General features: G+C 39.9%; 1 protein-coding gene across 9 annotated transcripts in view; it reads right to left on the bottom strand.

The window, feature by feature from the left end:
* Positions 1-25,513, bottom strand: part of CEP70 (centrosomal protein 70) — a 63,669-nt gene that overhangs the window by 24,613 nt on the left and 13,543 nt on the right. For 4 of the 9 annotated variants that reach the window (XM_035278711.3, XM_078354127.1, XM_008983759.4 and 1 more), the window contains 6 exons: positions 22,181-22,306; positions 20,423-20,513; positions 20,177-20,300; positions 18,390-18,570; positions 5,177-5,346; positions 579-635 (listed from right to left, as the gene is read on the bottom strand). In XM_035278711.3, coding sequence (XP_035134602.1) covers positions 579-635; positions 5,177-5,346; positions 18,390-18,570; positions 20,177-20,300; positions 20,423-20,513; positions 22,181-22,249 — 692 coding nt within the window. In that variant the 5' untranslated portion in view covers positions 22,250-22,306. The remainder of the gene's footprint in view (positions 1-578; positions 636-5,176; positions 5,347-18,389; positions 18,571-20,176; positions 20,301-20,422; positions 20,514-22,180; positions 22,307-25,513) is intronic. The other 5 variants (XM_078354130.1, XM_078354129.1, XM_008983763.5 and 2 more) reach the window with 2 other exon arrangements.

Genomic DNA, 25,513 nt, shown 5'->3' with positions numbered 1-25,513 from the left:
AGAACAAATTATAATACTTCAACAAAATAAAGGGAAATACTATTTCTGCTGTGACTAATACTTTGGTGATAATTAAGTATACGTAGCGTTTTTTTTTTCATTTGTTTGTTTGTTTTTCTGAGACAGAGTCTTGCTCTTTCACCCAGGCTGGAGTGCAGTGGTGCAATCTTGGCTCACTGCAACCTCCGCCTTCCAGTTTCAAGCGATTCTCCTGCCTCAGCCTCCCAAGTAGCTGGAATTACAAGTGCCTGCCAACACACCTGGCTAATTTTTATATTTTTAGTAGAGACGAGGTTTCACCATGTTGGCCAGGCTGGTCTTGAACTCCTGACCTCGTAATCCATCTGCCTCAGCCTCCCAAAGTGCTGGGATTACAGGGGTGAGCCACCACACCTAGCCAAGTATACATAATTTAACATAAATTCAACAGTACATCTTGACTTAAGTAGTAAAATACAGTCTTCAAGATCTTTATAAAAAAGAACTTCACAGTGACATATTAGATGGATTTCCAAAATATATTTAAAGTTTCAAAAGCTACAGAAACTTTAAAAATTATAATATAGGATTATTCATACCTTTGCATATGAATGTTTCTAATTTTAGATTCATAGTAATCAATCAGACAAAGCAACCTAGAAAACAGAATATTGAATTATTTTCAAAATGTGGTATTAGAGTATATACTAGTTTCACTACATAATTTCAAATTACAGTGTAAAAGTAAGTACATATTTTATCTTTATCTCAGGCTTGAAAAAATTTAAGTGATTCTTACCAGAAAGCAAATATTATACTAAGTCATATGTTATATTAATTTCAAAGTATAGATTTTAAAATAACTATAAACATTGTATCTCAACTTATTAAATGCATATCCTCCTATTCCCAACAGTTCTACTTCTACCAGTATCTCCCACAGAAATATTTGTCAAAGGATGCAACTCAATATGAACAAAGAGTTGTTCACTGCGCTTATTTATAAAGTAAAAAGCCAGAAATAATTTAACTCTCCATCAGGAGAAAGGTTAAATAATGGCACACCCACACTATAGAAAATAATGCGGGCCGGGCGCGGTGGCTCAAGCCTGTAATCCCAGCACTTTGGGAGGCCGAGGCGGGTGGATCACGAGGTCAAGAGATCGAGACCATCCTGGTCAACATGGTGAAACCCCATCTCTACTAAAAACATCTCTACAAAAAAATTAGCTGGGCATGGTGGTGCATGCCTGTAGTCCCAGCTACTTGGGAGGCTGAGGCAGGAGAATTGTTTGAACTCAGGAAGCGGAGGTTGCGGTGAGCCGAGATCGCGCCATTGCACTCCACCCTGGGTAACAAGAGCGAAACTCTGTCTCAAAAAAAAAAAAAAAAAAAAAAAGAAAAGAAAATAATGGGGAATTAGAAAAAATAATGTAAATTTGTATGTCCTTAACAAGGAATGATGATTGGAAAAAAGTAATGTACATTTTTTACTTTTGTCTAAAGAAAAAAGTTAGATGTGAATATGTATATATAATGAAAAAGAACTCTACGGGTTCTTAACCCGGGAATATTATTGTAACCTAGGGGATGTGTGGTCGGGCAATGTTACCATATTGACTAGTTGGAGAGGGGGCAGAATGCTAAAAATTCATCAGTGAACAACACAATAAACAAAGAACTATCTCACTCAAAATGCCAACAGCACTCCTGTTGAGAAACAGTAGGAAGAACACACATCAAACTGTTAGGAGAGGTTATCTCTGGGATGTAGGGATTAAGAAAGCAAATAGATCTGGGGTTTTTTTGTTTGTTTGTTTGTTTGTTTAAGATGGGATCTCCCTCTGTTGCCCAGGCTGGAGTGCAGTGGCTATTCACAGGTATGATCCCACTACTGATCAGCACGGGAATTTTGACCTGCTCCATTTCTGACCTGGGCCGGTTCACCCCTCCTTAGACAACCTGGTGGTCTCCCGCTCTCGGGAGGTCACCATATTGATGCTGAACTTAGTGTGGACACTCGATCAGCATAGCACACTATAGCCCAGAACTCCTGGACTCCAGAAATCTTCCAACCTCAGCCTCCCGAGTAACCGGGACTACTGGCATGCACCACCATGCCCGGCTGAAGTAGATCTGTTACATTTTACCATACACACTTTTATACTGTTTGAATTTTTATAAGCATGTATTTATTGCTTTTCTGATTTAAAAAATGAGAGAAAAACAAAATAATACTCTGCTTTTATGTGTTATTCTTTTTAAAGGAACAATTTATACTGTTTCCATCCTATCTTGGGAAACCAGTACCAACCGATCCCCCTTTTCAGACCTCATTCAGCCAATTGTACTCTTAATATCACAATTTTATAGACTATTCGTCAATCCTTCCCTGTCTCAAAATGCAACAGCTTTCACATTATCCTGAAAATATGCTTTAATCTTCTTTATGTCCTACACAAATCCTCTTGACCTACTTTCCCCTTATGATTCTATTTCTAATCTTTTCCTTCATAGCAAACTTCATTCATTCTGAATTATTGTCACTAATTATCCTCAATAATGTTTTAAGGGGGACTTATTACATGTTAAGTACTGGGAATTCTGAGCAAATAAAATAGTGGGAAAGTACACAAGTTAACCAATCAGGAAGCATGAAACACTGCCAGTCACCCTCACCTTGAAACACTTTTGTTCCTTGGTTATCATGATACCCAAACACAATTCCACTTCTGCCTCTTCTTTCTCTATATGAATTTGCAAGTTCTCTAGAGTTTGGCCTTTTTAACAACAGACCTGATATGTTTACATGGATGACTGAAGGTGCCTAAGAATATATCCATAATGAATTCATTGGTTTCCTCCCCACTCTTTCAAATGTAACTTAAACACTGCCATCTTTGACTCCCACTCCTTTCAACATCTATAGCCAATTCACTTGGACAGCTCTGGTCCATTTTTGCAGTGTCTCTCCCTTTTTTGGGTCCTAGTTAAGACCTTGGTTGGCCCTCACCTAGACTACTATAACTGATTACTAATTTGTCTGTCTCTGGGTTTAATTTCCTTGCTCAGAAATCTTTGGGTATATTTCCTGCCACACAGAAAGTAGAACTCAAACTCTTCAGCCAGTTTAAGTTTCTCCAAGTTACAGCACACTTACCAAACTGTCATATTGTCGCTTAAGACTCTTCTCAGCATCTCATGTAGCCTATGCTCCAGACTCCCTGGACTACTTGACATCCCAAACACGTTCACTTTTCCTGTTACCATATTCCTCTAATTGAAACACCCTTTCTCTCACCTCTGCCTATTAATATTCTATAGTTCCTAAATAGTCCAGCTAAAAAGATCACTCATTCATGAAGCCTATCTAGTCATTCTTACCTTTCACTAATTTCTCCCTATGTCATACCTACTTAGTATCCTATCTGCCCCCACCTTATGGTATATACCACTATCTGCTTTATATTTTACTTACCTGCATCTATGTCTGTCTACCCAACTAGGCTATCAGGTCACTGAATGTAGGAATCACGGCTTTACTCATGTGTGTGTGCCCTATTACTTAGCCTAGTACCTGTGTAACTTTTGATAATATCTGTAGTGGCTACAACTCATGTATTTCCAATAGGTTTAATTCACAATTTTTTATTTCAGTGTCTCAAACTGAAAGTTTGCATTGATAAAAATTAAACAGAATGGAGAATCTCTGGCCCACTGGACAAATTCATACCTGAGTTAGCCTGACTTCATCTGGTATATTGCAAGTTCTCTCAGCACTTCTCTTACCCTCTTATTCAGTCATCTTAGCTATTTTTTGTTTTTTCATTCCTCCAATTCCTCTCTTCTTTTCCTTCTTCTTCCCACTGTAGTTCTGTCTCCTCCTGTCCCTTTCCTTTTTGTTCCTTACCTCTTCTATTTTTCTTACCTCACCTCCTTCTTCTATTTATTCACACCTCTAACATTTTTATGTTGTTTTTGTTATGTGTTTGTCCTTACTTTTCCTTCAAAAGGATGAAAATTATATATGTGTATATATGTGTATTATCTCTCAAATAATTATTTAAAAATCTGTAGTTTTGTTTTTACTCTATATCTGACCTTGTTTACTTTTATAGTAATAGAAACACCTAATTATTCAAGATTCCCAATCCTAATAGGTAAACACATAGTACTGCTTAAAATGCAATCAGTTTAAACTGTTGAGAGGAAAAAAAAAACAAGGTGCTACCACTTAAACAAGAGAGAATATGAATATAATATCCATACTACTTATATTGCTAAAAATAACACTAAACATTTAAAATCAATTACCCATAGGGGAGTAAGGATAGGATGGAGTAAAGGGGACAGGAATGAAAACACAATTTCTCGGTATCTATATAACTAATAGTTTTGATTTTTGAATTATATAAATGTTTATACATTCAAAAGTAAAAATTTTAAAAGTAACACCTGAAAATTGAAAAAAAACTGAAGCAACCTAACTGCATTATAACTTGGTGATACAACACACAAGAAAACAAGTATTTCAAGATATTTAGAAATACACATCTTGACTGCATACATAGTGGAATATATTAATGTCAAAGAGAACATCCCAAAAATTTAAGTTTCATTCAGGAGGTTTATTGTTAGTAATTCTAGTTTTATTATTTTAAACTATTTTTATTATAGGATACCAAAAATATAATATTGTTCTTAAGAATGATTTTTAGTAGAAAAGACAGCAGTTACAAATGTAAAATCAGAATTTAAATAAAAATACTACCTTAACTTTAGCTTGTTTAAAAAACATCAATGATGATTTTTTTCCCTTCAAAATATACAGTCCCTAGTTCTTTGCACTAACAACTCCTAAAATCAATAACATAATAAAACTAAGCAACCCCCAAACCCATACAGTGATCTCTAAATATTATTCTTCACTAAAAGGATCAGTTATTTTAAGAAACATCTGATTAATTATGAATTTATTTAAATTTAAAGGTTCAATGTTATTTTTAGTAAATGTTCAATTCCATTCCTCAAAGGACCTCTAGAACAACAACAAAAAAGAATAGGAAAAAAAATGCAGAACAGGAGGAGAGAGAGACTCTTCTAGTTTATAAGAGTTATAACCACCCCCAAGATAAAATAAGGTAAAACAAACAAAGCAATGAATCAAGCTACATATCAATTTATGTAGCAAAATTACCGTCTATCCAAGACAGTATGAGGAACTCTTTTGCACAGATAGGCAAACACTCTGTTTTGAGTGACAATGCGATCTTCTTCCTCCTTTCTTAATCTACAGACTTCCTTTTGCAAAGAAGCAATAGTTTCTTCTTGTTCCATTCGTTTTTTCTTATAATGCTGGCACTTCACCTATAAGATATTTTTTAAAAATATAATTATGATATGTACAACTAGGAGGTGCTGTCCTGACAATACTATAAACAAAGGCATCTTCATACTTTCTATTGAGCTGTTTCATTCAAGAACTTCAGTAGTGAAGCTGTTCTTAAATGAGTATAAGCTCCAGGAAGATTATTATGTCATAAACCTGAAAAAAATATAAGTCAAACAGCTATAAGATGGGGAAACTACAGCTCATAATAGCATGTATTCAAGAGCTCTTACTAAGTAAAGCAAAAATTACCATAAAACTGGTATAATTTTATGTTTAAGTTTAAATTAAAACAATAATCAGGAAGGAATCAATACTAACTCATGATTGCAAATGGTATAGTCAACTTAGGCATTCATGCAACGTGGGTGACTGCAAACTCAAAGTAAATCCATAACCAGAAAATTTTCATCAAGAAATAATCAGGGAGAATGACATCACCAAAATGGCAAAGTTGAAGCAATCTGGCTTCACCTCCCCCAACAGAAAACCAAAAACCAATATCCAGTGCCAAGACTGTTACCAGCAATATCCCAGAACTCAAATCTGAGGATGAGGTAATCTCCGGGGCCACAAAGAAGTGAAAAAATTTCAAACATATTATAAGAGAATCAGACTTCTGTATCTGTGATGCCTCTCTCCTAATCTGCAAGGAACTCTCTGTGGAAAATTGTCCCCAAACTCAGTTTCTACACTGGAAAAAGTGAGATCAAGACCAACTTCCCTACCATCATGGGTTCCTTGCAGAACTGTTCCTGCCTTAACCACAGAAAGCATCACAAGTGCCTATAGGAAGAAAAACTCCTGAGAGCAGCCAAAGACAAAGGTGGGAGGTAGGAACAGCAGCAACTCTAACCTGCAAAATCTGCTTGGTAACTCAGCCAAAGAAGATGCCAAATCAGAGTGGCTGTTCCGCAGCACCTCAGCCAAAGAAGATGCCAAATCAGAGTGGCTGTTCAGCAGCACCTCAGCCAAAGAAGATGCCAAATCAGAGTGGCTGTTCAGCAGCACCACACTGTAGTAGACACACTCCACAGGCTAGCTGGGTATGAAACCCTAGTCAGCTTTCCATACAGCTGGGGTATCCCATTTGGGATCTCCCCAACCCAGGACCATCTGCACTCTGAACACTTGCCAGAGCTGTGGCAAACCTGGATATGAGCTGCTATCTAGTGCCAAGAAGGAGGTAGTGACCTAGCATGAAGGAAATTCAACAGGTGAATTGTAAAGAACCTATGTAAACATCTCCAAGAAAAACCCAAACAAGCTAGACAGTGAAAACTGAAATAACTAATCCCTCAATGAGAAGGCATAGATATATGTCCACAAGAAACAACAGCAAACAAGGAACCATGACCTCCTCAAATGGAAATAAGGAACCAGTGACCAGCCCTAACCAGACAGTAAAGTGATATTCTTCAGATCAATAATTCTGGTTTTTTTTTTCTTTTTTTTTTTTAAAGTCATCTGGTTCTGGGCCTTTATTTGTTCAGAGATTTTGATTATTGACATAATCCACTGTTACACATCTACTAAAGTTTTTAACTTCTTCTTGAGTCAGTTTTGGCAATTTCTGTGTTGCTAGAAATTTGTCCACTTCATCTAGGTTAGCTAATCTGTTGTCATATAATTGTTCAAAGTATAGTCTTATAATCATTGCTTTAATGGAGGGGTGGAGGTTTAGGGTTTACTCACTACCTTACCATTTTCAGTGATGTTAAATCTTTTTTATCATTGTTTTTGTTTGTTTGTTTGAGACAGAGTCTCACTCTATCGCCCAGAGTGGAGTGCAGTGGAATGATCTCAGCTTACTGCAACTTTCACCCCCTGGGTCCAAGTGATTCTCCTGCCTCACCCAAGTTTCTGGGATTACAGGTGCATGCCATCATGCCTAGGTAATTTTTGAGTTTTTAGTAGAGACAGGGTTTCACCATGTTGGCCAGGCTGATCAGACCTCAAGTGATCCTCCCACCTTGGCCTCTTGAAGTGCTGGGATTACGGGCGTGAGCCACCATGCCCAGCCCTTTTTATCATTGTTAAAGAATTCTTAATGTTGCATCTCTATATTCCTTAATCATTGCTTTTTCTAATCCTTGTCTGCCCAGGATTCAAAAACTCAGTGAACTCCTGTATAAAACAGGAAGTCAATTCAGAAATCTATCAGTGAATTTTTTTTAATATTGAAATAATAACTTTAAAAAATCAAACAGAAATCCTGGAACTGTGAAATACATTTCCTGAATTGAAAAATACATTAAAGGTTTTTAAAAGCAGAATTGATCAAGCAGAGGAAAGAATCAGTGAGCTTGAAGACAGCTATTTGAAAATACACAGAGAAGAAAAAGAAAAAAGAATACCTACCTACAAAATATAGAAAATTACCTCAAAAGACCAAATCTAAGAATCACTGGCCTTGAAGAGGGAGTGAGAAACAGCAAAGGGTAAAAAACTTATTCAAAGAAATAGCAATAGAAAAATATCCAAATCTGAAAAATATAAATATCCATGTACAGGAAGGTTAGAGAGATCACCAAACAGATTCAATTCAAATAAGACTACCCCAAGGCACATAATAAATTCTCACCTGGGCAATACCATCCTGGACATAGGAATGAGCAAGATTTCATGACAAAGACACCAAAAGCAATCACAACAGAAGCAAAAATTGAAAAATGGTATCTAATTAAACTTCTGTATAGCAAAAGTAAAAAAGTAAATAGACAACCTACAGAATGGGACAAAATATCTGCAAACTATGCATCTAACAAAGGTCTAATAGCCAGTATCTATAAAGAACTTAAATTTACAAGAGAAAAACAAATCCATTAACAGGTGGGCAAAGGACATGAATAGACACTTTTCAAAAGAAGATATACATGCAGCCAACAAGCTTATGAAAAAAAAGCTTAGGCCAGCATAGTGGCTCATGCCTGTAATCCCAACACCTGGGAGGCTGAGGCAAGTGGATCACCTGATGCCAAGAGTTCAAGACCAGCCTGGCCAACATGGTGAAACCCCCTCTCTACTAAAAATTTTAAAATTAGCCAGGCATGGTAGCTCATGCCTATAGTCCCAGCTACTCGAGAGGTTGAGAGAGGAGAATTGCTTGAACCTGGGAGGTTGCAGTGAGGCTTGACCACACCACTGCACTCCAGCCTGGGCAACAGAGGAAGACTCCATCTCAAAAAAAAAAAAAAAAAAAAAAAGCTCAATATAATGATCACTAGAGAAAAGCAAATCAAAACCACAATGAGATGCCATCTCACACCAGTCAGAAGGCCATTATTAAAAAGTCAAAAAGTAACAGTTGCTGGCAAGGTTGCAGAGGAAAGGGAACACTTACACACTGTTAGTGGGAGTGTAAATTATTTCAACAATTGTGGAAAGCAATATGGCAATTCCTCAAAGAGCTAAAAGCAGAACTACCATGCTGGGTATATGCCCAGAGGAATATAAATTATTCTACCACAAATACATGTGCACAAATGTTCACTGCAGCACTATTCACAATAGCAAAAACATGGAATCAATCTAAATACCCATTAATGGTAGACTGGATAAAGAAAATGTGGTACATATACACCATGGAATACTATACAGCATAAAAAAGAATAAGATCATGTCTTTTGCAAGTACATGGATGGAGCTGAAGGCCATTATCATTAGCAAACTAATGCAGAACAGAAAACCAAACACTACTTGTTCTCACTCATAAGTGGGAACTAAATTATGAGAACTTATGAACACAAAGAAGGTAACAAGAGACACTGGGGTGGAGGCTGGGAGAAGGAAGATAAGCAGAAAAGATAATTATTGGGTACTGGGCTTAATACCTGGGTGATGAAAGAAGAGTACAACAAACCCCCATGATACAAGTTTACCTATGTAACAAACCTTCACATTTACCCAAATCTAAAAGTTTAATAAATAAGTAAATTCTCAAAGTCAAGCACAAATAGAAGATTCTAAAAGCATCAAGAGAAAAGAAGTGAACAACATATAAAGGAACTCTGATTTATCTGGCAATAGAATCCTCAGCAGAAAGCATATAGGCCAGGAGGGACTGAAATGACATATTCAAAGTGGTGCTGAAAGAAAAAGAAAATAAAAAACTGTCAACCAAGAATATTATTCTCAGCAAAGCTATCCTTGAAACATGAAGGAGATAAAGTCTTTACTAGGACAACTGAACACTTGTAACGGACTAATAAGAAATGCTACAGGGATTCTTCAGTATGAAAGAGAAGGACACCACATGCAAAAACAAAAAAACATTTGAAGGTATAAAACCCATTGGTAAAAGTGAGTATACAGGCATATGCAAAATACTCTAATAATATACTTGTGGTGTGTAATCCAATCATATCTCTAGTATGAATACTAAAAGACAAATCTACTTAAAACAATAGGCTGTGCACAGTGGCTCATGCCTATAATCCCAGCACTTTGGGAGGGAGAGGAAAGGCAGATTCCTTGAGCTCAGGAATTTGAGAGCAGCCAGGGCAATATGGCAAAGCCCCATCTCTACCAAAAATACAAAAAGTTAGCCGGGTATCATAGCATGCACCTGTGATCCCAGCTACTTGGGAGTGTCACAGGATCCTTAGGGAGTCACTTTGCCAGCTAGAAACCTCTGTGGTCAATGGCACCTCTGCTTTGTTTTGCTCACATCCACTGGGCTTGTTCCGCCCACTTAGCCTGGCAGGCTACACTTAGCCTATGCTACCAGCCAGGACCCCAACACCTGCCAAGGGCAAGCCAGGTGCGAAGCAGTGAGGGGTGTGTGAGTGAGCAAGTGTGGAGTCTGGCTACTGCGCACAGCCAGGCACATCAGCTGCTGTGATGAGGTAGACAGCTCCAGCCACCTGCAGAGGCACTGGCTCCATGCAAGGCTGCGGCCAGACCAGATGTACTGCAAGCAGCTTCCACTACAGGCACCAATGTCTAGACAAGGGGAATGCAGTGGCACCTGAAAGCTCGGAGATGCCAGGAACCACAGAGCCCCAAAGAGGGTGTTACAGTCTGTCACAGGTCTAGCTCTGGGAGCCCTGAGTCTGGGCTCCCAGAAGAGTCACAACTCCTTGTCATCCACAGCACAGCAAGTTGGGGGGGATGTGTTTCAGGTAGCATATGTTTCAGCCCATTTGTGTTACAGCTGTTTCAGTCCCGCCACCCTGCTCTGGCCAGTGGCTTCTGGACTGGCCTGGTCCCACCACTGCTTCCCATTGCATGGGGCAGCCATCAGGTGCCAGTGGAGGGTGGGAGGCCTATGGTGTGACAGCAGCTCTGACTCAGGAATCCCAAGGTCTGAGTCCCTAGAAAGGTCATTACCCTTCACTCACGCAGTATGGGAGCATGTCGTCACCCACAGCTCGGTGAGCCAGCCAGGAACGTGTTACAGCTCCTTTCACCCCCACCATTCAGCAGGTCCCAAGTTCCTGTCCTGCGTCCAGGAAGAATGAGGTTACACAGACAACTGGAAGGTGAGCAAGGCGGAGAGAAGCCTTATTGAGTGACAGAACAGCTCTCAGCAGAGAGGAGACCCAAAGTGGGCAGCTCTTATCCACAGGCAGGTAATCCCAATGAGTCGATAAGACCCTGAATCTAGCTGAGCCATGGGTTTTTATGATATCAGAAGAGAGGAAGTATGTGTTGATTGGTCCACGGGCAGCCATGGGAAGGCCTGGAAAAGGCACCATCCAACTGGCCAAAAGGCATCAAGGAAGTTCTCAATCCAGGTCAGACTCCACCTGGAACTGGCAGCCTGGCCCAGGCTTCAGGCTGTCCTTGGCTTGAAGGTGAGGTTTCACCGAGGACCTGCCCCTTCTGCCTAGGAACCTGTCTGCCTCCCACTGCCATCAACATGCTGTCTGCAGTGCCCAGGCTGTCCGAACTGAGGGGCACCCACAGGCCCACACCAAGCCGCCCTCAACCTCCCAGCCTCCCTTCCATGCTCCTTGGTGCCTAAAGTCTGGGGGAGCCAAAGCAGTAGGAGGCTGGTGTGTCAGCTTCCCTAAGCATGCACACACGTGGCTGGGTCTTGACAGCGCCTGCACTCAGCCACAATTTTGCTTTACACCACAGTGGGTACTAGGAGTAAAGAGAGGCCAGGGAGTGGGAGCAGGTACTTCCAAGCCTGCAGGGGTGGGGGGCTTCCTAAGCCCCTGAGAGAGCATGGATGTCCAAGTCCAAAGCTGGGGCTGGGCAGTTGCCGCTGTGCCTGGAAGCACAGGGTCACCACTGGCATCACTTGCTCCTGGCCCTTGATGGCTCCAAAGAGTATGCAGCCCCAGCCACACCTCCTCCGCTGCTGACTTCCTCACAGCAGCTGCTTAGATGGGCTGCCACCTCCATCAGGAAGATAGCTTGAGCCTGAGGGGTGGAGGTTGCAGGAAGCTGAGATTGTGCCACTGCACTCCAACCTGGGTGACAGAGTGAGACCTCATCTCAAAAAAGCAAAAACAAAAAAGCTCCCCCAAAAATAACTACAGCAACTTCTTAAGATATAGACAATATAAAAAGATGTAAACTGAGACAACAAAAAGTTATAATGTGAGGGGATGGAGAAAGTACAGAAGGTTTTAGTTTTGCCTTTGTTTGTTTCTATTATTTGTGATCAAGGCAAGTTATCTGTTTAAAATAACTTGTCCAGGCACAGTAGCTCACACCTGTAATCCCTACACTTTGAGAGGCTAAAGCAGGAAGACTGCTTTTGCCAACCTGGCCAACACAGTGGATCCCCATCTCTTTTCAGAACTCTTTAACTTAAAAAATAAAAAACCTTGTTACATCTACAAATGTTTTGTTAAAACCTCATGGTAACTACAAAGCAAAAACATAACAGGTACACTAAAAAAAGCAAAAATTAAAACAACAAAAAAAGAAGAAAATCACTTGACCACAAAGGAAGACAGTAAAAAAGGAAGAAAACACAATGAGATATCATCTCACTCAAGTTAGAATGGCTATTACTCAAAACAACAACAACAACAACAAAAAACAAATATTGGAGAGGACGTGAAAAAAGAGGAATCCTTGTACATTGTTAATTGGGAATGAAAACTAGTACAACTACTATGGAAAACAGTATGGAGGTTCCTCACAAAACTAAACCATATGATCTGGCAAACCCACTACTGGCTGTGTGTGTGTGTGTATGCTTATTATATGTAATATAAATGATACAAATATATTGAAGACATATCTGTACTCCCATTTTTACTGCAGCACTATTCACAACAGTGAAAATATGGAAGCAACATAGGTGTCCATCAATTGATGACTGGAAAAAAAATGTGGTATATGTACACAAATGAAATATTAGTCAGCCATAAAAAGGAATGAAATCCTGTCATATGCAGCTACATGGATAAAAAATGGAGGTCACTACATTAAATGAAATAAGCCAGGCCCTGAAAGACAAATATTGCACATTTTCACTCAAATATGGAAGCTAAAAAAGCAGATTTCAGGAAGATAGGATAAAACAGTGGTTAGTAGAGGCTACAAAAAGTAGGAGGGGGCTGGGCATGATGGCTCATGCCTGTAATGCCAGCACTTTGGGAGTCCAAGGTGGGCGGATCATGAGGTCATCGAGTTCAAGACCAGCTTGGCCAACATAGTAAAACCCCATCTCTACTAAAAATACAGAAATTAGCCAGACATGGTGGCATATGCCTGTATTCCCAGCTCTTCGGGAGGCTGAGGCAGAAGAATCACTTGACCTTGGGAGGTGGAGGTTGTGGTGAGCTGAGATTGTCCTGCTGCACTCCAGCCTGGGCAACAGAGACTCTGTCTCAAGAAAAAAAACAGTAGGCGGGAAGGGGAAAGGAAGAGAGGTTGATTAATGGGTATAACAATACAGATACACAGAAGGAATAAGATGTATATGCTAGCATAGTAGGTTGACTATATTAATAATTATTATATATTTCAAAATAGCTGGAAAAGAAGAATTCTAACATTTCCAACATAAAGAAAATATAAATATTTGAGGTGATGGATATCCCATTTACCCTGATTTGATAATTACACATTATATAAATATGTCAAAATATCTCATGTAGCATGAAAGTATGTACAGCTATTATGTATCAATAAAAAAGAATCAGTATGTACCCTAAGATTTATAAAAGGAATATATATCTTCAACAATTTATTCTCTTGTCATCAGCAAGATAATCAGTTGCCCGGTTTCCCCTTATTCTCTAGTTTCTATCCCTCAGTGTCCTTTTAAAGCTCATTATCAAAAAGCACAATCACAGCCAGACGTGGTGCCTCATGCCTATAATCCCAGCACTTTGGGAGGCTGAGGTGGGCAGATCCCTGAAGTCAGGAGTTCAAGATCAGCCTGGCCAACATGGTGAAACCCCATCTCTGCTGAAAATACAAAAATTAGCTGGACATGGTGGCACGTGCCTGTAGTCCCAGCTACTCAGGAGTCTGGGGCACAAGAACTGCTTAAACCCAGGAGGTGTGGAGGTTGCAGTAAGCCAAGATCACACCACTGCATTCTAGCCCATATGACAAAGCAAGACTCCGTCTCAAAACAAATAAGCAACAACAACAAAAAAAACGAAAAACACTATCACCCTTATTATTAATATACTTTTCATAAATGAAAAAGACTCAATGAAAACGCTTTTCCCTACTTGGCCTGCATAATACTGACAAAAGTCTCTTACAGAACAGGACACCCATATCTAAGGACATGTTCATGTGCCCATGGTGTAATGTTTGCTAAGACTTAGCAATCCTCAGAAGGAAAAAAGGTTTTCAGTTTCTGATACTATTTAATCTTACAGGATGAAAAATGAAATGAAATTGAAATGAAATAATGAAATGAAACAAAAACTGGATCCTCCGCCTCAGCCCTCCCTAGAAGCTAGACAGGGCCTCTGCAGCCAAGTGATGAGGGTGTCAACACCACCTGTTACTACAAGTTAAGCCACAAACTAGAACTAGAAATTGAGTTTTGTAAAACTGTAGGATAGAAAAGCAATACAGTAGTCCTCCTTATCCACGGGGGATACACCTCTAGTGGATACACAAAATCTCAAATAGTACTGAATTCAATTGCCATCAATTGGAACATATGAGTTTCTGTTCATGACTTCCACCAACAAATTAATGCCTTTTCCATCTTAACTGTGCACTTATCACTCACTGTGGCCATAACAGTTGCAGTTTGAGGTGTGATAGCAAACCTAGCATTAATTTCTTTTTTCCCATGTCAGGAAAATATAGAAGATTCGTTCTTACCATAGATCTTAGCAACCTCAGCAATTTTTTTTCTTTCCTTATTAAGCCAAGAACTTTTACCTTTTCACTTAAAGGAAGCATTTACAGCTTCTCTTTGGCATATCCAAATTGCTAGCATCATTACTCTTGCACCTTGGGCCCATTATTAAGTTACCTGAATACAAGTACTGTGATACTACGACAGTAGATCTAATAACCAAGGAAGCTACCAAGTGACTAATGGGTAGGTAGCATATACTGTGTGGATAAGGTGGAAAAGGGATGATTCATGTCCTGAATGGGACTGAGCAAGATTGTATGAGATTTCATCATGCTACTCAGAATAGTGTACAATTTTAAACTTATGAACTATTTATTTCTGAAAATTTCCATTTAATATTTTCAGACTGCAATTGATCACAGGTAACTAAAACTACAAAAAGCAAAACCATGGATGAGGGGGAACTACTGTATACAAAAATCAGCTGGATATCTCTTAATTCACTGTACCAGGCCAACATTATCCTGATACCAAGCCAGAGATACTACAAAAAGGAGAGAACTATAGACCAATATCTATTACGAATATGAATGCAAAAATCCTCAACATAATATTAGCAGGCCAAATTCAACACACAGTAAAAGGATTATATACCATGACCAGGTGGAATTTATCCCTAGAATGCAAAGATGACTCAACATAGAAAAATCAATCAATGTAATACACCACATTAACACAATAAAGAAAAAAAAATACAATCATCTTAATTTTCAAAAATCCCAAAACACCCTTGGGGGAAACTGTAGCCCCCAAAGCTAAACTCACTTCTTTGGGTTTCCTGCATGGTATGTGCATGGCATCTTCCTCTAAAGAGGATTGTTATTTTCTTATGTCAAATGATATATATAAACTGTCATTTCTGGCCAGGCACGGTGGCTCATGCCTGTAATCCTAGCACTTTGGGAGGCTGAGGTGGGCGGATCACAAGGTCAGGAGTTCGAGATTAACCTGGCCAATATAGTGAAACCCCGTCTCTACTAAAAATACAAAAATTAGCCAGGTGTGGTGGTGAGCGCCTGTAGTCCCAGCTACTCAGGAGGCTGGGGCAGGAGAATTGCTTGAACCCGGGAGGCAAAGGTTGCAGTGAGCCAAGATAGTGCCACTGCACTCCAGCCTAGGAGACAGAGCAAGACTCCATCTCAAAAAATAAATAAATAAAAATATTTCTCCAACTCCTTAAACTAAGATCTTGCTTGAGGTTCCTTGGTTATATCCAGGAGATTGGAAGCCAGGTTGTGACCCAGCTTGCTCTTTGGAATAAGATGCCTTAATCTTAGGCTTCGAATAATTCCCATCAATACTTTTAAAAATACTATTCCTTGCATATGCAGATAAGCAGGCACATAAGGAAACAAGACACCATGAACTACAGCTTAAAGAAACAAGACATGGAAATGCTAGGGGTAAATGGCAGATAGGAGGCAGGACTAGATTGCAGTTCCCACTCAAATGAATAGAGCAGTGGGTGGAGACTCATACCACAAACTTTTGCTCCAAAACTACTTCAGGAATATACCAGGAAAGCTGAGAAAATTCACAGACCTCTCAAGGAAGTGGATTGCTCCTGCAGGACCTAGGAGACACCCCAAATACTGTGAATGCCCAAGCTATGCAAGTGGGAAAGGTGGGATTGTCTACTCCTGAATATACATCCTCACTGGGGAACCTGAAGGTCTAGTTCATGGCACAGGATTTGACCTTACCTGTAACTGAGTCAAATTAGAGAGCTGAGCAAAATAAAGGGGTAGAGGAAGGAATGGGAAAAGCCCTGTGGGATCTCTGGGTCCCCTGGGAAGCCATTTCTGACTTGTCTCACAGGGGCCCTTTGGAAAGGCTGCCAGGGAAGCTGGTAAAAGACCACATAGAGAAGGAAACCCCCAGCTGAACTTTCTAACAACTCCAATCTGACATGAAGTTTCCTGGCCAGAACTTGGGGAAGGGCAAGAATAAATCCAGTGTACAGATTTGACAAATGGGGAGCCACGGAAGCCCTGCTTGCTTTCTCAGCTGGGAGGCTGGTAGCCTGGGACAAGTTCTCAGCTCTGCTCACCCACTGCCTGGAAATGAACTTGGTGCTGTTGGTGACATGCGACCAGCCTTTTGGGTTGTATGGGAACTAGGTGAGGCCTATAACTGCCGGCTTTCCCCAACTTTCCTGACAATCTGCATGACACAGCAGAGACAGCCATAATCCTCCTGGGAAAATAACTCTATTTACCTGGGAACCAGACCCCTATTCCCCACAGCAGCTGCAGCAAGCCCCACCTAAGGAGAATCTGAGCTCAGAAACACCTAACCCTGCCCCCACCTGATAGTCCCTCTCTACCCACTCTGGTAGCTGAAGACAAAGGGCATATTCTCTTGGGAGTTCTAGGGCCCAGCCTACTGCATGATTTTATAAATACACTATTGATGAAGAAAGCAACCTTGTTAACAAAGCCAGTCTAAAAATACAACATTCTAATGGTAAAGGAGTTTGTCCAGCAATGTCTTCTCTGAAACTATGATCAATACCAGCAGCTCTAGTACTGCCTGCCCCAAGCTGGCAGCATAAATGAGGATAGTGTACCAACTGCCTCTATCCTCATACTAGAGCTCCATAGTATCTCTGGTAGAGTCTCTCAAACTCCATGGAATTTATGCTAACTCACTTGATACCTCCAACACTGGCAGCATACACTGAGGGGAATTCTAGACTTTGCCTGATGAATACTGCTCCCTTTTAGGTAATCTGAACCTACATATGCAAAGGTATATATAGTGTTGTGTGAGCAAAACCACTAAAATAAGGACTTAATGTTTAAAATGGTACGTTAGTAAAGATCAGAAACACCTCATGCAACTAAACAGTTACCAGCACAAAAGACTCATTTTCTTTCATCACAATAAACACCGAAGTTTTAATAGCTTTTAAAATTAGGGAGTTAATTATTTAATGTTATAAAGTTGCCATTTCTACAAAAAGAAGTTTTAGACATAAAAAGTTGTAGATGCCACCAGCCAGGTGCAGTGGCCTACGCCTCTAATCCCAGCACTTTGGGAGGCCTAGAAGGGTGGATCACTTGAGCTCAGGAGTTTAAGACCAGCCTAGGTAACATGGCAAAACCCTGTCTCTATAAAAAATATAAAAATTAGCCAGGCATGGTGGCATGCACCTATATTCCCAGCTACTCCAGAGGCTGAGGTGGAAGAATCACTTGAGTGCAGGAGGCAGAGGTTGCATTGGGCCAAGACTACACCACTGCACCCCAACTTAGGTGATAGAGCCAGAAGCTGTGTCAAAAAAGTAAATAAACAAAGTTGTAGATTCCTATTAGATATCCAGTAGAGATATAAAGTAGGCAGCTAGATTTGAGTCTGGCATTTGGGGAGAGGACTGGGCTATAGATAGAAATTTCAGATCCCAAATTAGATTGAGATCACCAAGGGAATCAGAGTATACAGGAAACAGAAAAGATCTAAGGACTGAGCACTGGGGAATTCCAATACCAAGAGGTGAGGGAGATGAGAAAAAAAAACAGCAAAAGAAATTAGAGAATGATCAGTGAGGTCAGAGGGAAACAAAGAGGATATTCTGGAAACCAAGCGAAGGGAATTTCAAAGTAGCAGTGATAGGCCAAAAAAGGTAAAAACCACTAAATTAAGCAACACGCAAGTTACCTGAGACCATAATTAGCTGTTTTAGTACTAACCATCATCTAAGAATTCATAATTCAGTACCTGTAAAGTTTTCTGCTCCTGTTGAAGATCTTTTATTTTATTCTGTCGCTGGCAAAACCTATTTAGTGATTCATCCTCCAATTCACCAATTTTGGATTTCACACTCTCCATAATTTGTTCCAAGTCATTAGCTCGTTGTTCTTGATGGGCTGCTCGGCTTTGCTCTAGCTGAAGTTCATTTCTAAGTTAAGAGACATATAATTTCTTCCCTTAGTATTAAAAATAAATCAAATTACCAAACATATCCATATAACAACATATTGACTTTCTAAAGGTTTTTGTATTCTCTTTATCTAAAATGCTTGGAACCGCACTGGCAACAAAAGCCAAAATAGACAAATGGGACCTAATGAAACTCCACAGCTTCTGCATGGCAAAAGAAACAGTCACTAGAGTGGATCGGCAACCAACAGAATAGGAAAAAATTTTTGCAGTTTACCCATCTGACAAAGGGCTGACATCCAGAATTTACAAAGAACTCAAACGGATTTACAGGAAAAAAACAAACAAGCCCATTCAAAAGTGGGCAAAGGATATGAACAGACACTTTACAAAAGAAGACATATATGAGGCCAACAATCATATGAAAAAATGCTCATTGTCACTGGTCATCAGAGAGATGCAAATCAAAACCACCTTGAGATACCATCTCACGCCAGTTCGAATGGCGATCATTAAAAAATCTGGAGACAACAGATGCTGGAGAGGATGTGGAGAAAAAGGAACACTTTTACACTGTTGGTGGGAGTGTAAATTAGTTCAACCATTGTGGAAGACAGTGTGGCGATTCCTCAAGGCCTTAGAAATAGAAATTCCATTTGACCCAGCAATCCCATTACTGGGTATATATCCAAAAGACTGTAAATCGTTCTACTATAAGGACACATGTACACGAATGTTCATTGCAGCACTGTTTACAATAGCAAAGACCTGGAATCAACCAAAATGCCCATTGATGATAGACTGGATTGGAAAAATGTGGCACATATACACCATGGAATATTATGCAGCAATCAGAAATGATGAGTTTGTGTCGTTTGTAGGGACATGGATGAATCTGGAGAACGTCATCCTCAGCAAACTGACACAAGAACAGAAAATGAAACACCGCATATTCTCACTCATAGGTGGGTGATGAAAAATGAGAACACATGGACACAGAAAGGGGAGTACTAAACACTGGGGTCTATTGGGGGGAAAAGGGGAGGGCCAGTGGGAGGGGGAGGTGGGGAGGGATAGCCTGGGAAGAAATGCCAAATGTGGGTGAAGGGGAGAAGGAAAGAAAAGCACACTGCCATGTGTGTTCCTACGCAACTGTCTTACATGCTCTGCTCATGTACCCCAAAACCTAAAATCCAATAAAAAATTAAAAAAAAAAAAAAGTGCTTGGAACCAGAAGTGATTCATATTTCAGATTTTTTTCAGATTTTGGAATACTGCATCACATTTACTAGTTAAGCATCTCAAATCTGAATATCCAAAATCTAAAATGCTCCAATAAGCATTTCCTTTGAGCATCATATTGGTGCTCAAAAAGTTACAAAGTTTGGAGCCTTTTAGATTTTCAGATTTGAGATGCTCAACCTGCAACAAAAACTAATAGAAGAAATGTAGGGTACCATTAAGTATCTATGCTATTACCAAAAGATTTACCTATTAAAATTTTACCTCAAAAAATATTTTTTAGTTTAATCAAAACTGGAAATTAAATTTCAAGATTGTTTTCAAGGCAGTTATTTTTAGAATGCATACAAACAATTCAAAAGAAACCTTTTCCATTTTATTACCTAAGATGCTGATTTGTTTCTATAAGCTCCTGTATCATGTTCTGTTGACGTGATGTTTCTTCCACCAACAGTTTCAAATTCTGTCTCATCCTTTGTGATGACTGTTTGTCAAAAATGATGAGATCTACATTTAAAACGTATATAATACAGATAGTAAAAATATAAGGCAAAAAAATTTTAACATAAAAATTTTTTTAAAGAAAAATAAACATTTTACCTTAAGCAGCAAGAATAGGATCTAATTACCTTTGAAATCTGTTCTTTTGACTAGGGACAAAGGTTTTAAGCCATGCATCATCAACAACACATTTATGCTTTCCCATTCTGCTTCTTCCTGCTACAATTATACAGAGAGGAAAAAGGGTCAACTTTAAGATATAAAGTGAAGAAATTCTCTCATATATAATGTCCTGCATTTTCGGAATAGAAATTTTTCTCCAAAGGTTTTAAGTATAAATGTTTATGCATACATAATATCAAAACAACACATTTATTGTTTCTAGCAAAATTAGACTAGAAGTATATAAATAAGCACAAATTATTGCATTATACAGAACACTTATATGTAGGCCTCAAAGAACAAAACAAACAACAAAACACCTTGCAATTTCAGTGAATCAAATAAATCTAAGTAAGGTTTTAGATTTAATTAAACCACACCAAGCCCTGCCCAGAAAAAAACAGCTGTAAACTAGGCTATAATAATTGAATAGTAAAGAAAAGGTGAGTCACTTATAAGTATCACTTTCATAATGACTAGGGTCACAGAAAAATCAAAACATACCTGACTAGTTGGAGCCAATATTTCAGACAGCTCCTTGTCAAAAGGAACCCATCCATCTGGATATATGACTCTTAATAGAATCACCCTGAAAGATACTCTCAAAGTCAAACAAATCTTCCCTTTTGACTATTGACTTTTTCCTCCTTTTTTTGAGATACTCTTGCTCTGTTGCCAGGATGGAGTGCAGTGGCATGATCTCGGCTCATCACAGCCTCTGCCCAGGTTCAAGAGATTCTCCTGCCTCAAACTCCTGAGTAGCTGGTACTACAGGCATGCACCACCATGCCCGGCTAATTTTTGTATTTTTAGTAGAGATGGGGTTTCACCATGTTGGCCAGGATGGTCTCTATCTCTTGACCTCATGATCCGTCCACCTTGGCCTCCCAAAGTGCTGGGATTACAGGCATGAGCCACTGTGTCCAGCCTCCTTTTTTTTTTAAACATCTCCTACCACTCATAACTTTTCCCTCATTTATGCTTTAGGCTTTCTGATCACAGTTTAACTCTGTGGTGGACACAACTAAAATTATCACTGATGTTTGTTTTAAAAGCTCTGTTAGTGTCTCAGAACATCTACTGTAACTCATGAAAATAAAATGCTCTGGGCCGGGCTCAGTGGCTCACACCTGTAATCCCAGCACTTTGGGAGGCTGAGGCAGGTGGATCACAAGGTCAGGAGATCGAGACCATCCTGGCTAACACAGTGAAACCCTGCCTTAGCTTGGACCCAGGAGGTGGAGGCTGCAGTGAGCCAAGATCATGCCACTGTACTCCAGCCTGGCCAACAGAATGAGACTTTGTCTCAAAAACAAAACAAAACAAAAAAATGCTCCATACATAATAGAGTCACATATTTTAAATGATTAGCTTATATATATTATTCCCTGATACTGCTGTCATTTTAAGATAAAGTAATTGTAAATTCTGAAAATAGTTGGGAATGGCATTTTCCAAAGTACATGCTACGAACACTAGTCTAGTGAAATGTTCATCAAACTAGTGTTAAATAGTATGAAATGTTGTATGCTAAATCCTCCCTTTGGAGACTGATAATATTGTGAAGTCTTAGAGTAATTAAACCATTTAATAGTTTTTAACCTGGCATTGCCCAAAATTATTTGATGAAAGAACCCTTTTAAAGTTAGATTTTCCCATTTGTAGATGTAGCATTCTTTGACACATATTTTGAGAAGCAAGGGCTTAAAATATTTTAAGTTTACCTGTTTTTCAGTCATGAATCTGTCTGATGGTTGATTGGAATCCTGGGGTTTAGGGGTTACTGGAAACATAGTTTCTTTTGTAGAATCAAAAGGAGCAGAAATTGGCAATTAAAAAATTTGAGTTGCCTAAATGAAAAAACACAAAAAGTACAATAGGAGTTAAGGAAAATTATATTTAAAAGAATCCACTACTCTTTCAGGGCAATTGAGGTCATTCCTGTATCAAAACTTCATAACTTCTTAGTTAGCTGACTTTAAGAATTATTTGAATAAACCCTATCTTATAATGTTCTCCTCTGGAAATAAAGCATTCTAGGACTTTACACACATATCGCACACACACACATACACTCTGTCCTGCCAACCCTCCATCACAGAATGAAGGAAATATTTAACTGTATAATGTGAAAGGCATGTGACATTAATAAACTGTTATCTTTTGGAAGATGATTCTTTCAGTTCTTTATGCTGCATTCAGAAAAAATACAGAAGACATACTTCTCCAAAAAGAGGATACACTGATGAAGTATAATGCATAACTGGTACCCAAAAACACAGAAAAACAGAAGTAGATTGCATTTGAAGAGCTAATGGCTGGGTCTGCTGGCAAGATGGTCCAATAGGAACTGCTCCAGTCTACAGCTCCCAAAAAGATCGACATAGAAGGTGGGTGATTTCTGCATTTCCAACTGAGGTACCAGGTTCATCTCACTGGGACTGGCTGGACAGTGGGTGCAGCCCACTGAGGGCAAGCCAAAGCAGGGTGGGGCATCACCTCACCTGGGAAGTGCAAGGGAGCAGTGGATTTTCCTCCCCTAACCAAAAGAAGCTGTGAGAAACTGTACCGGGAAGAACAGTGCATTCTGGCCCAGATACTGCACTTTTCCGACAGTGTTTGAAACCAGCAGAACAGGAGATTCTCTCCAGTGCCTACACCACCAGAGCCCTGGGTTTCAAACACAAAACTGGGCAGTTATTTGGGCAAACACCAAGCTGGCAGCAGCAGTTTTTTTTTCCATATCCCAGTGGTACCTGGAACACCAGTGAGACAGAACTGTTCACTCCTCTGGAAAGGGGGCTAAAGCCAGGGAGCCAAGTAGTCTGGTTCAGTGAGTCCCACCCCCACAGAGCCCAGCAGGCTAAGATCCACTGGCTTGAAATTCTCACTGCCGGCACAGCAGTCTGAGGTTGACCAGGGATGCTCAAGCTTGGTGGGGGGAGGGGCATCTGCCACTGCTGAGGCTTGAGTAGGCAGTTTTACCCTCACAGTGTAAACAAAGCCAAGGGGAAATTCGAACTGGGCAAAGCCCACCACAGCTTAGCAAGGCCACTGCAGCCTGACTACTTCTCTAGATTCTTTCTCTCTGGGCAGGGTATCTCAGGAAAAAAAGGCAGCAGCCCCAGTCAGGAACTTATAGATAAAACCCCCATCTCCCTTGGACAGAGCACCTGGGGGAACGAGTGGCAGTGGGTTTCGTTTCAGCAGATTTAAACATCCCTTCCTGACAGCTCTGAAGGGAGCAGCAGATCTTCCAGCACAGCATTCGAGCTCGGATAAGGTACAGACTGCCTCAAGTGGGTACCTCATCCCTGTGTATCCTGACTGGGAGACACCTCCCAGTACGGGCCAACAGACACCTCATATAGGAGAGCTCTGACTGGCATCTAGCAGGTGCCCCTCTGGGACAAAGCTTCCAGAGGAAGGAACAGACAGCAATCTTTGCTGTTCTGCAGCCTCTACTGGTGATATACCCAAGCAAACAGGGTCTGGAGTGGACTTCCAGCAAACTCCAGCATACCTGCAGCAGAGGGGCCTGATTGTTAGAAGGAAAACAAACAGAAAGGAATAGTTATCAACATCAACAAATAGGGTGTCCACTCAGAGGCCTCATCCAAAGGTCACCAACATTAAAGAACAAAGGTAGATGAATCCATGAAGATGGGGAGAAACCAGTGCTAAAAGGCTGAAAATTCCAAAAACAAGAATGCCTCTTCTCCTCCAAAGGATTACAGCTTCTTGCCAGCAAGGGAACAAAACTGGAGAGAGAAAGAGCTTGATGAATGGAAAAAAGCAGGCTTCAGAAGGTGGGTAATAACAAAAACCTCCGAGCTAAAGAAGCATGTGTTAACCCAATGCAAGGAAGCTAAGAATGTTGAAAATAGGTTAGACAAACTAGAATAACCAGTTTAGAGAAGAACAGAAGTAACCTGATGTCGCTGAAAAACACAGCAAGAGAACTTCGTGAAGTTTACAGAAGTATCAATAGCCGAATTAATCAAGCGAAAGAAAGGATATCAGAGACTGAAGATCAACTTAATGAAATAAAGTGAGAAGATAAGATTACAGAAAAAAGAGTGAAAAGAAACAAACGAAGCCTCCAAGAAATATGGGACTGTGTGAAAAGACCAAATCTACGTTTGATTGGCATACCTGAAAGTGATGGGGAGAATGGAACCATGTTGAAAAACATTCTTCAGGATTTATCCAGGAGAACTTCCCCAACCTAGCAAGGCAGGCCAACATTCACATTTAGGAAATACAGAGAACATCACAAAGATACTCCTTAAGAAGAGCAACCCCAAGATATATAATCATCAGATTCACCAAGGTGGAAATGAAGGAAAAAATGTTAAGGGCAGCCAGAGAGAAAGGTGGGGTTACCCACAAAGGGAAGCCCATCAGACTAACAGCAGATCTCAGCAGAAACCCTATAAGCCAGAAGAGAATGGGGCCAATATTCAACATTCTTTTTTTTTTTTTTTTTTTTTTTTTGAGTTTCGCTCTTGTTACCCAGGCTGGAGTGCAATGGCATGATCTTGGCTCACCGCACTAAATATGGAAAGGAACAACTGGTACCAGCCACTGCAAAGACATACCAAATTGTAAAGACCATTGACAGTATGAAGAAACTGCATCAACTAATGGGCAAAATAACCAGCTAGCATAATAATGACAGGATCAAATTCACAAATAACACACATTTAAAGCAGTGTGTAGAGGGAAATTTATAGCACTAAATGCCCACAAGAGAAAGCAGGAAATATCTAAAATTGACACCCTAACATCACAATTAAAAGTACTAGAGAAGCAACAGCAAACAAATGCAAAAGCTAGAAGAAGACAAGAAATAACTAAGATGAGAGCAGAACTGAAGGAGAAAGAGACATGAAAAACCCTTCAAAATAAATCAATAGATCGAGGAGCTGGTTTTTTGAAAAGATCAACAAAATAGATGATAGACCACTAGCCAGACTAATAAAGAAAAAAAAAAGAAAAATCAAATAGATGCGATAAAAAATGATAAAGGGGATATCACCACCAATTCCACAGAA

Source organism: Callithrix jacchus, chromosome 17, assembly GCF_049354715.1.
Source record: "Callithrix jacchus isolate 240 chromosome 17, calJac240_pri, whole genome shotgun sequence".
NCBI classification, from domain to species: Eukaryota; Metazoa; Chordata; class Mammalia; order Primates; family Cebidae; genus Callithrix; species Callithrix jacchus.
This window is presented reverse-complemented; position numbering and strand designations above follow the sequence as displayed.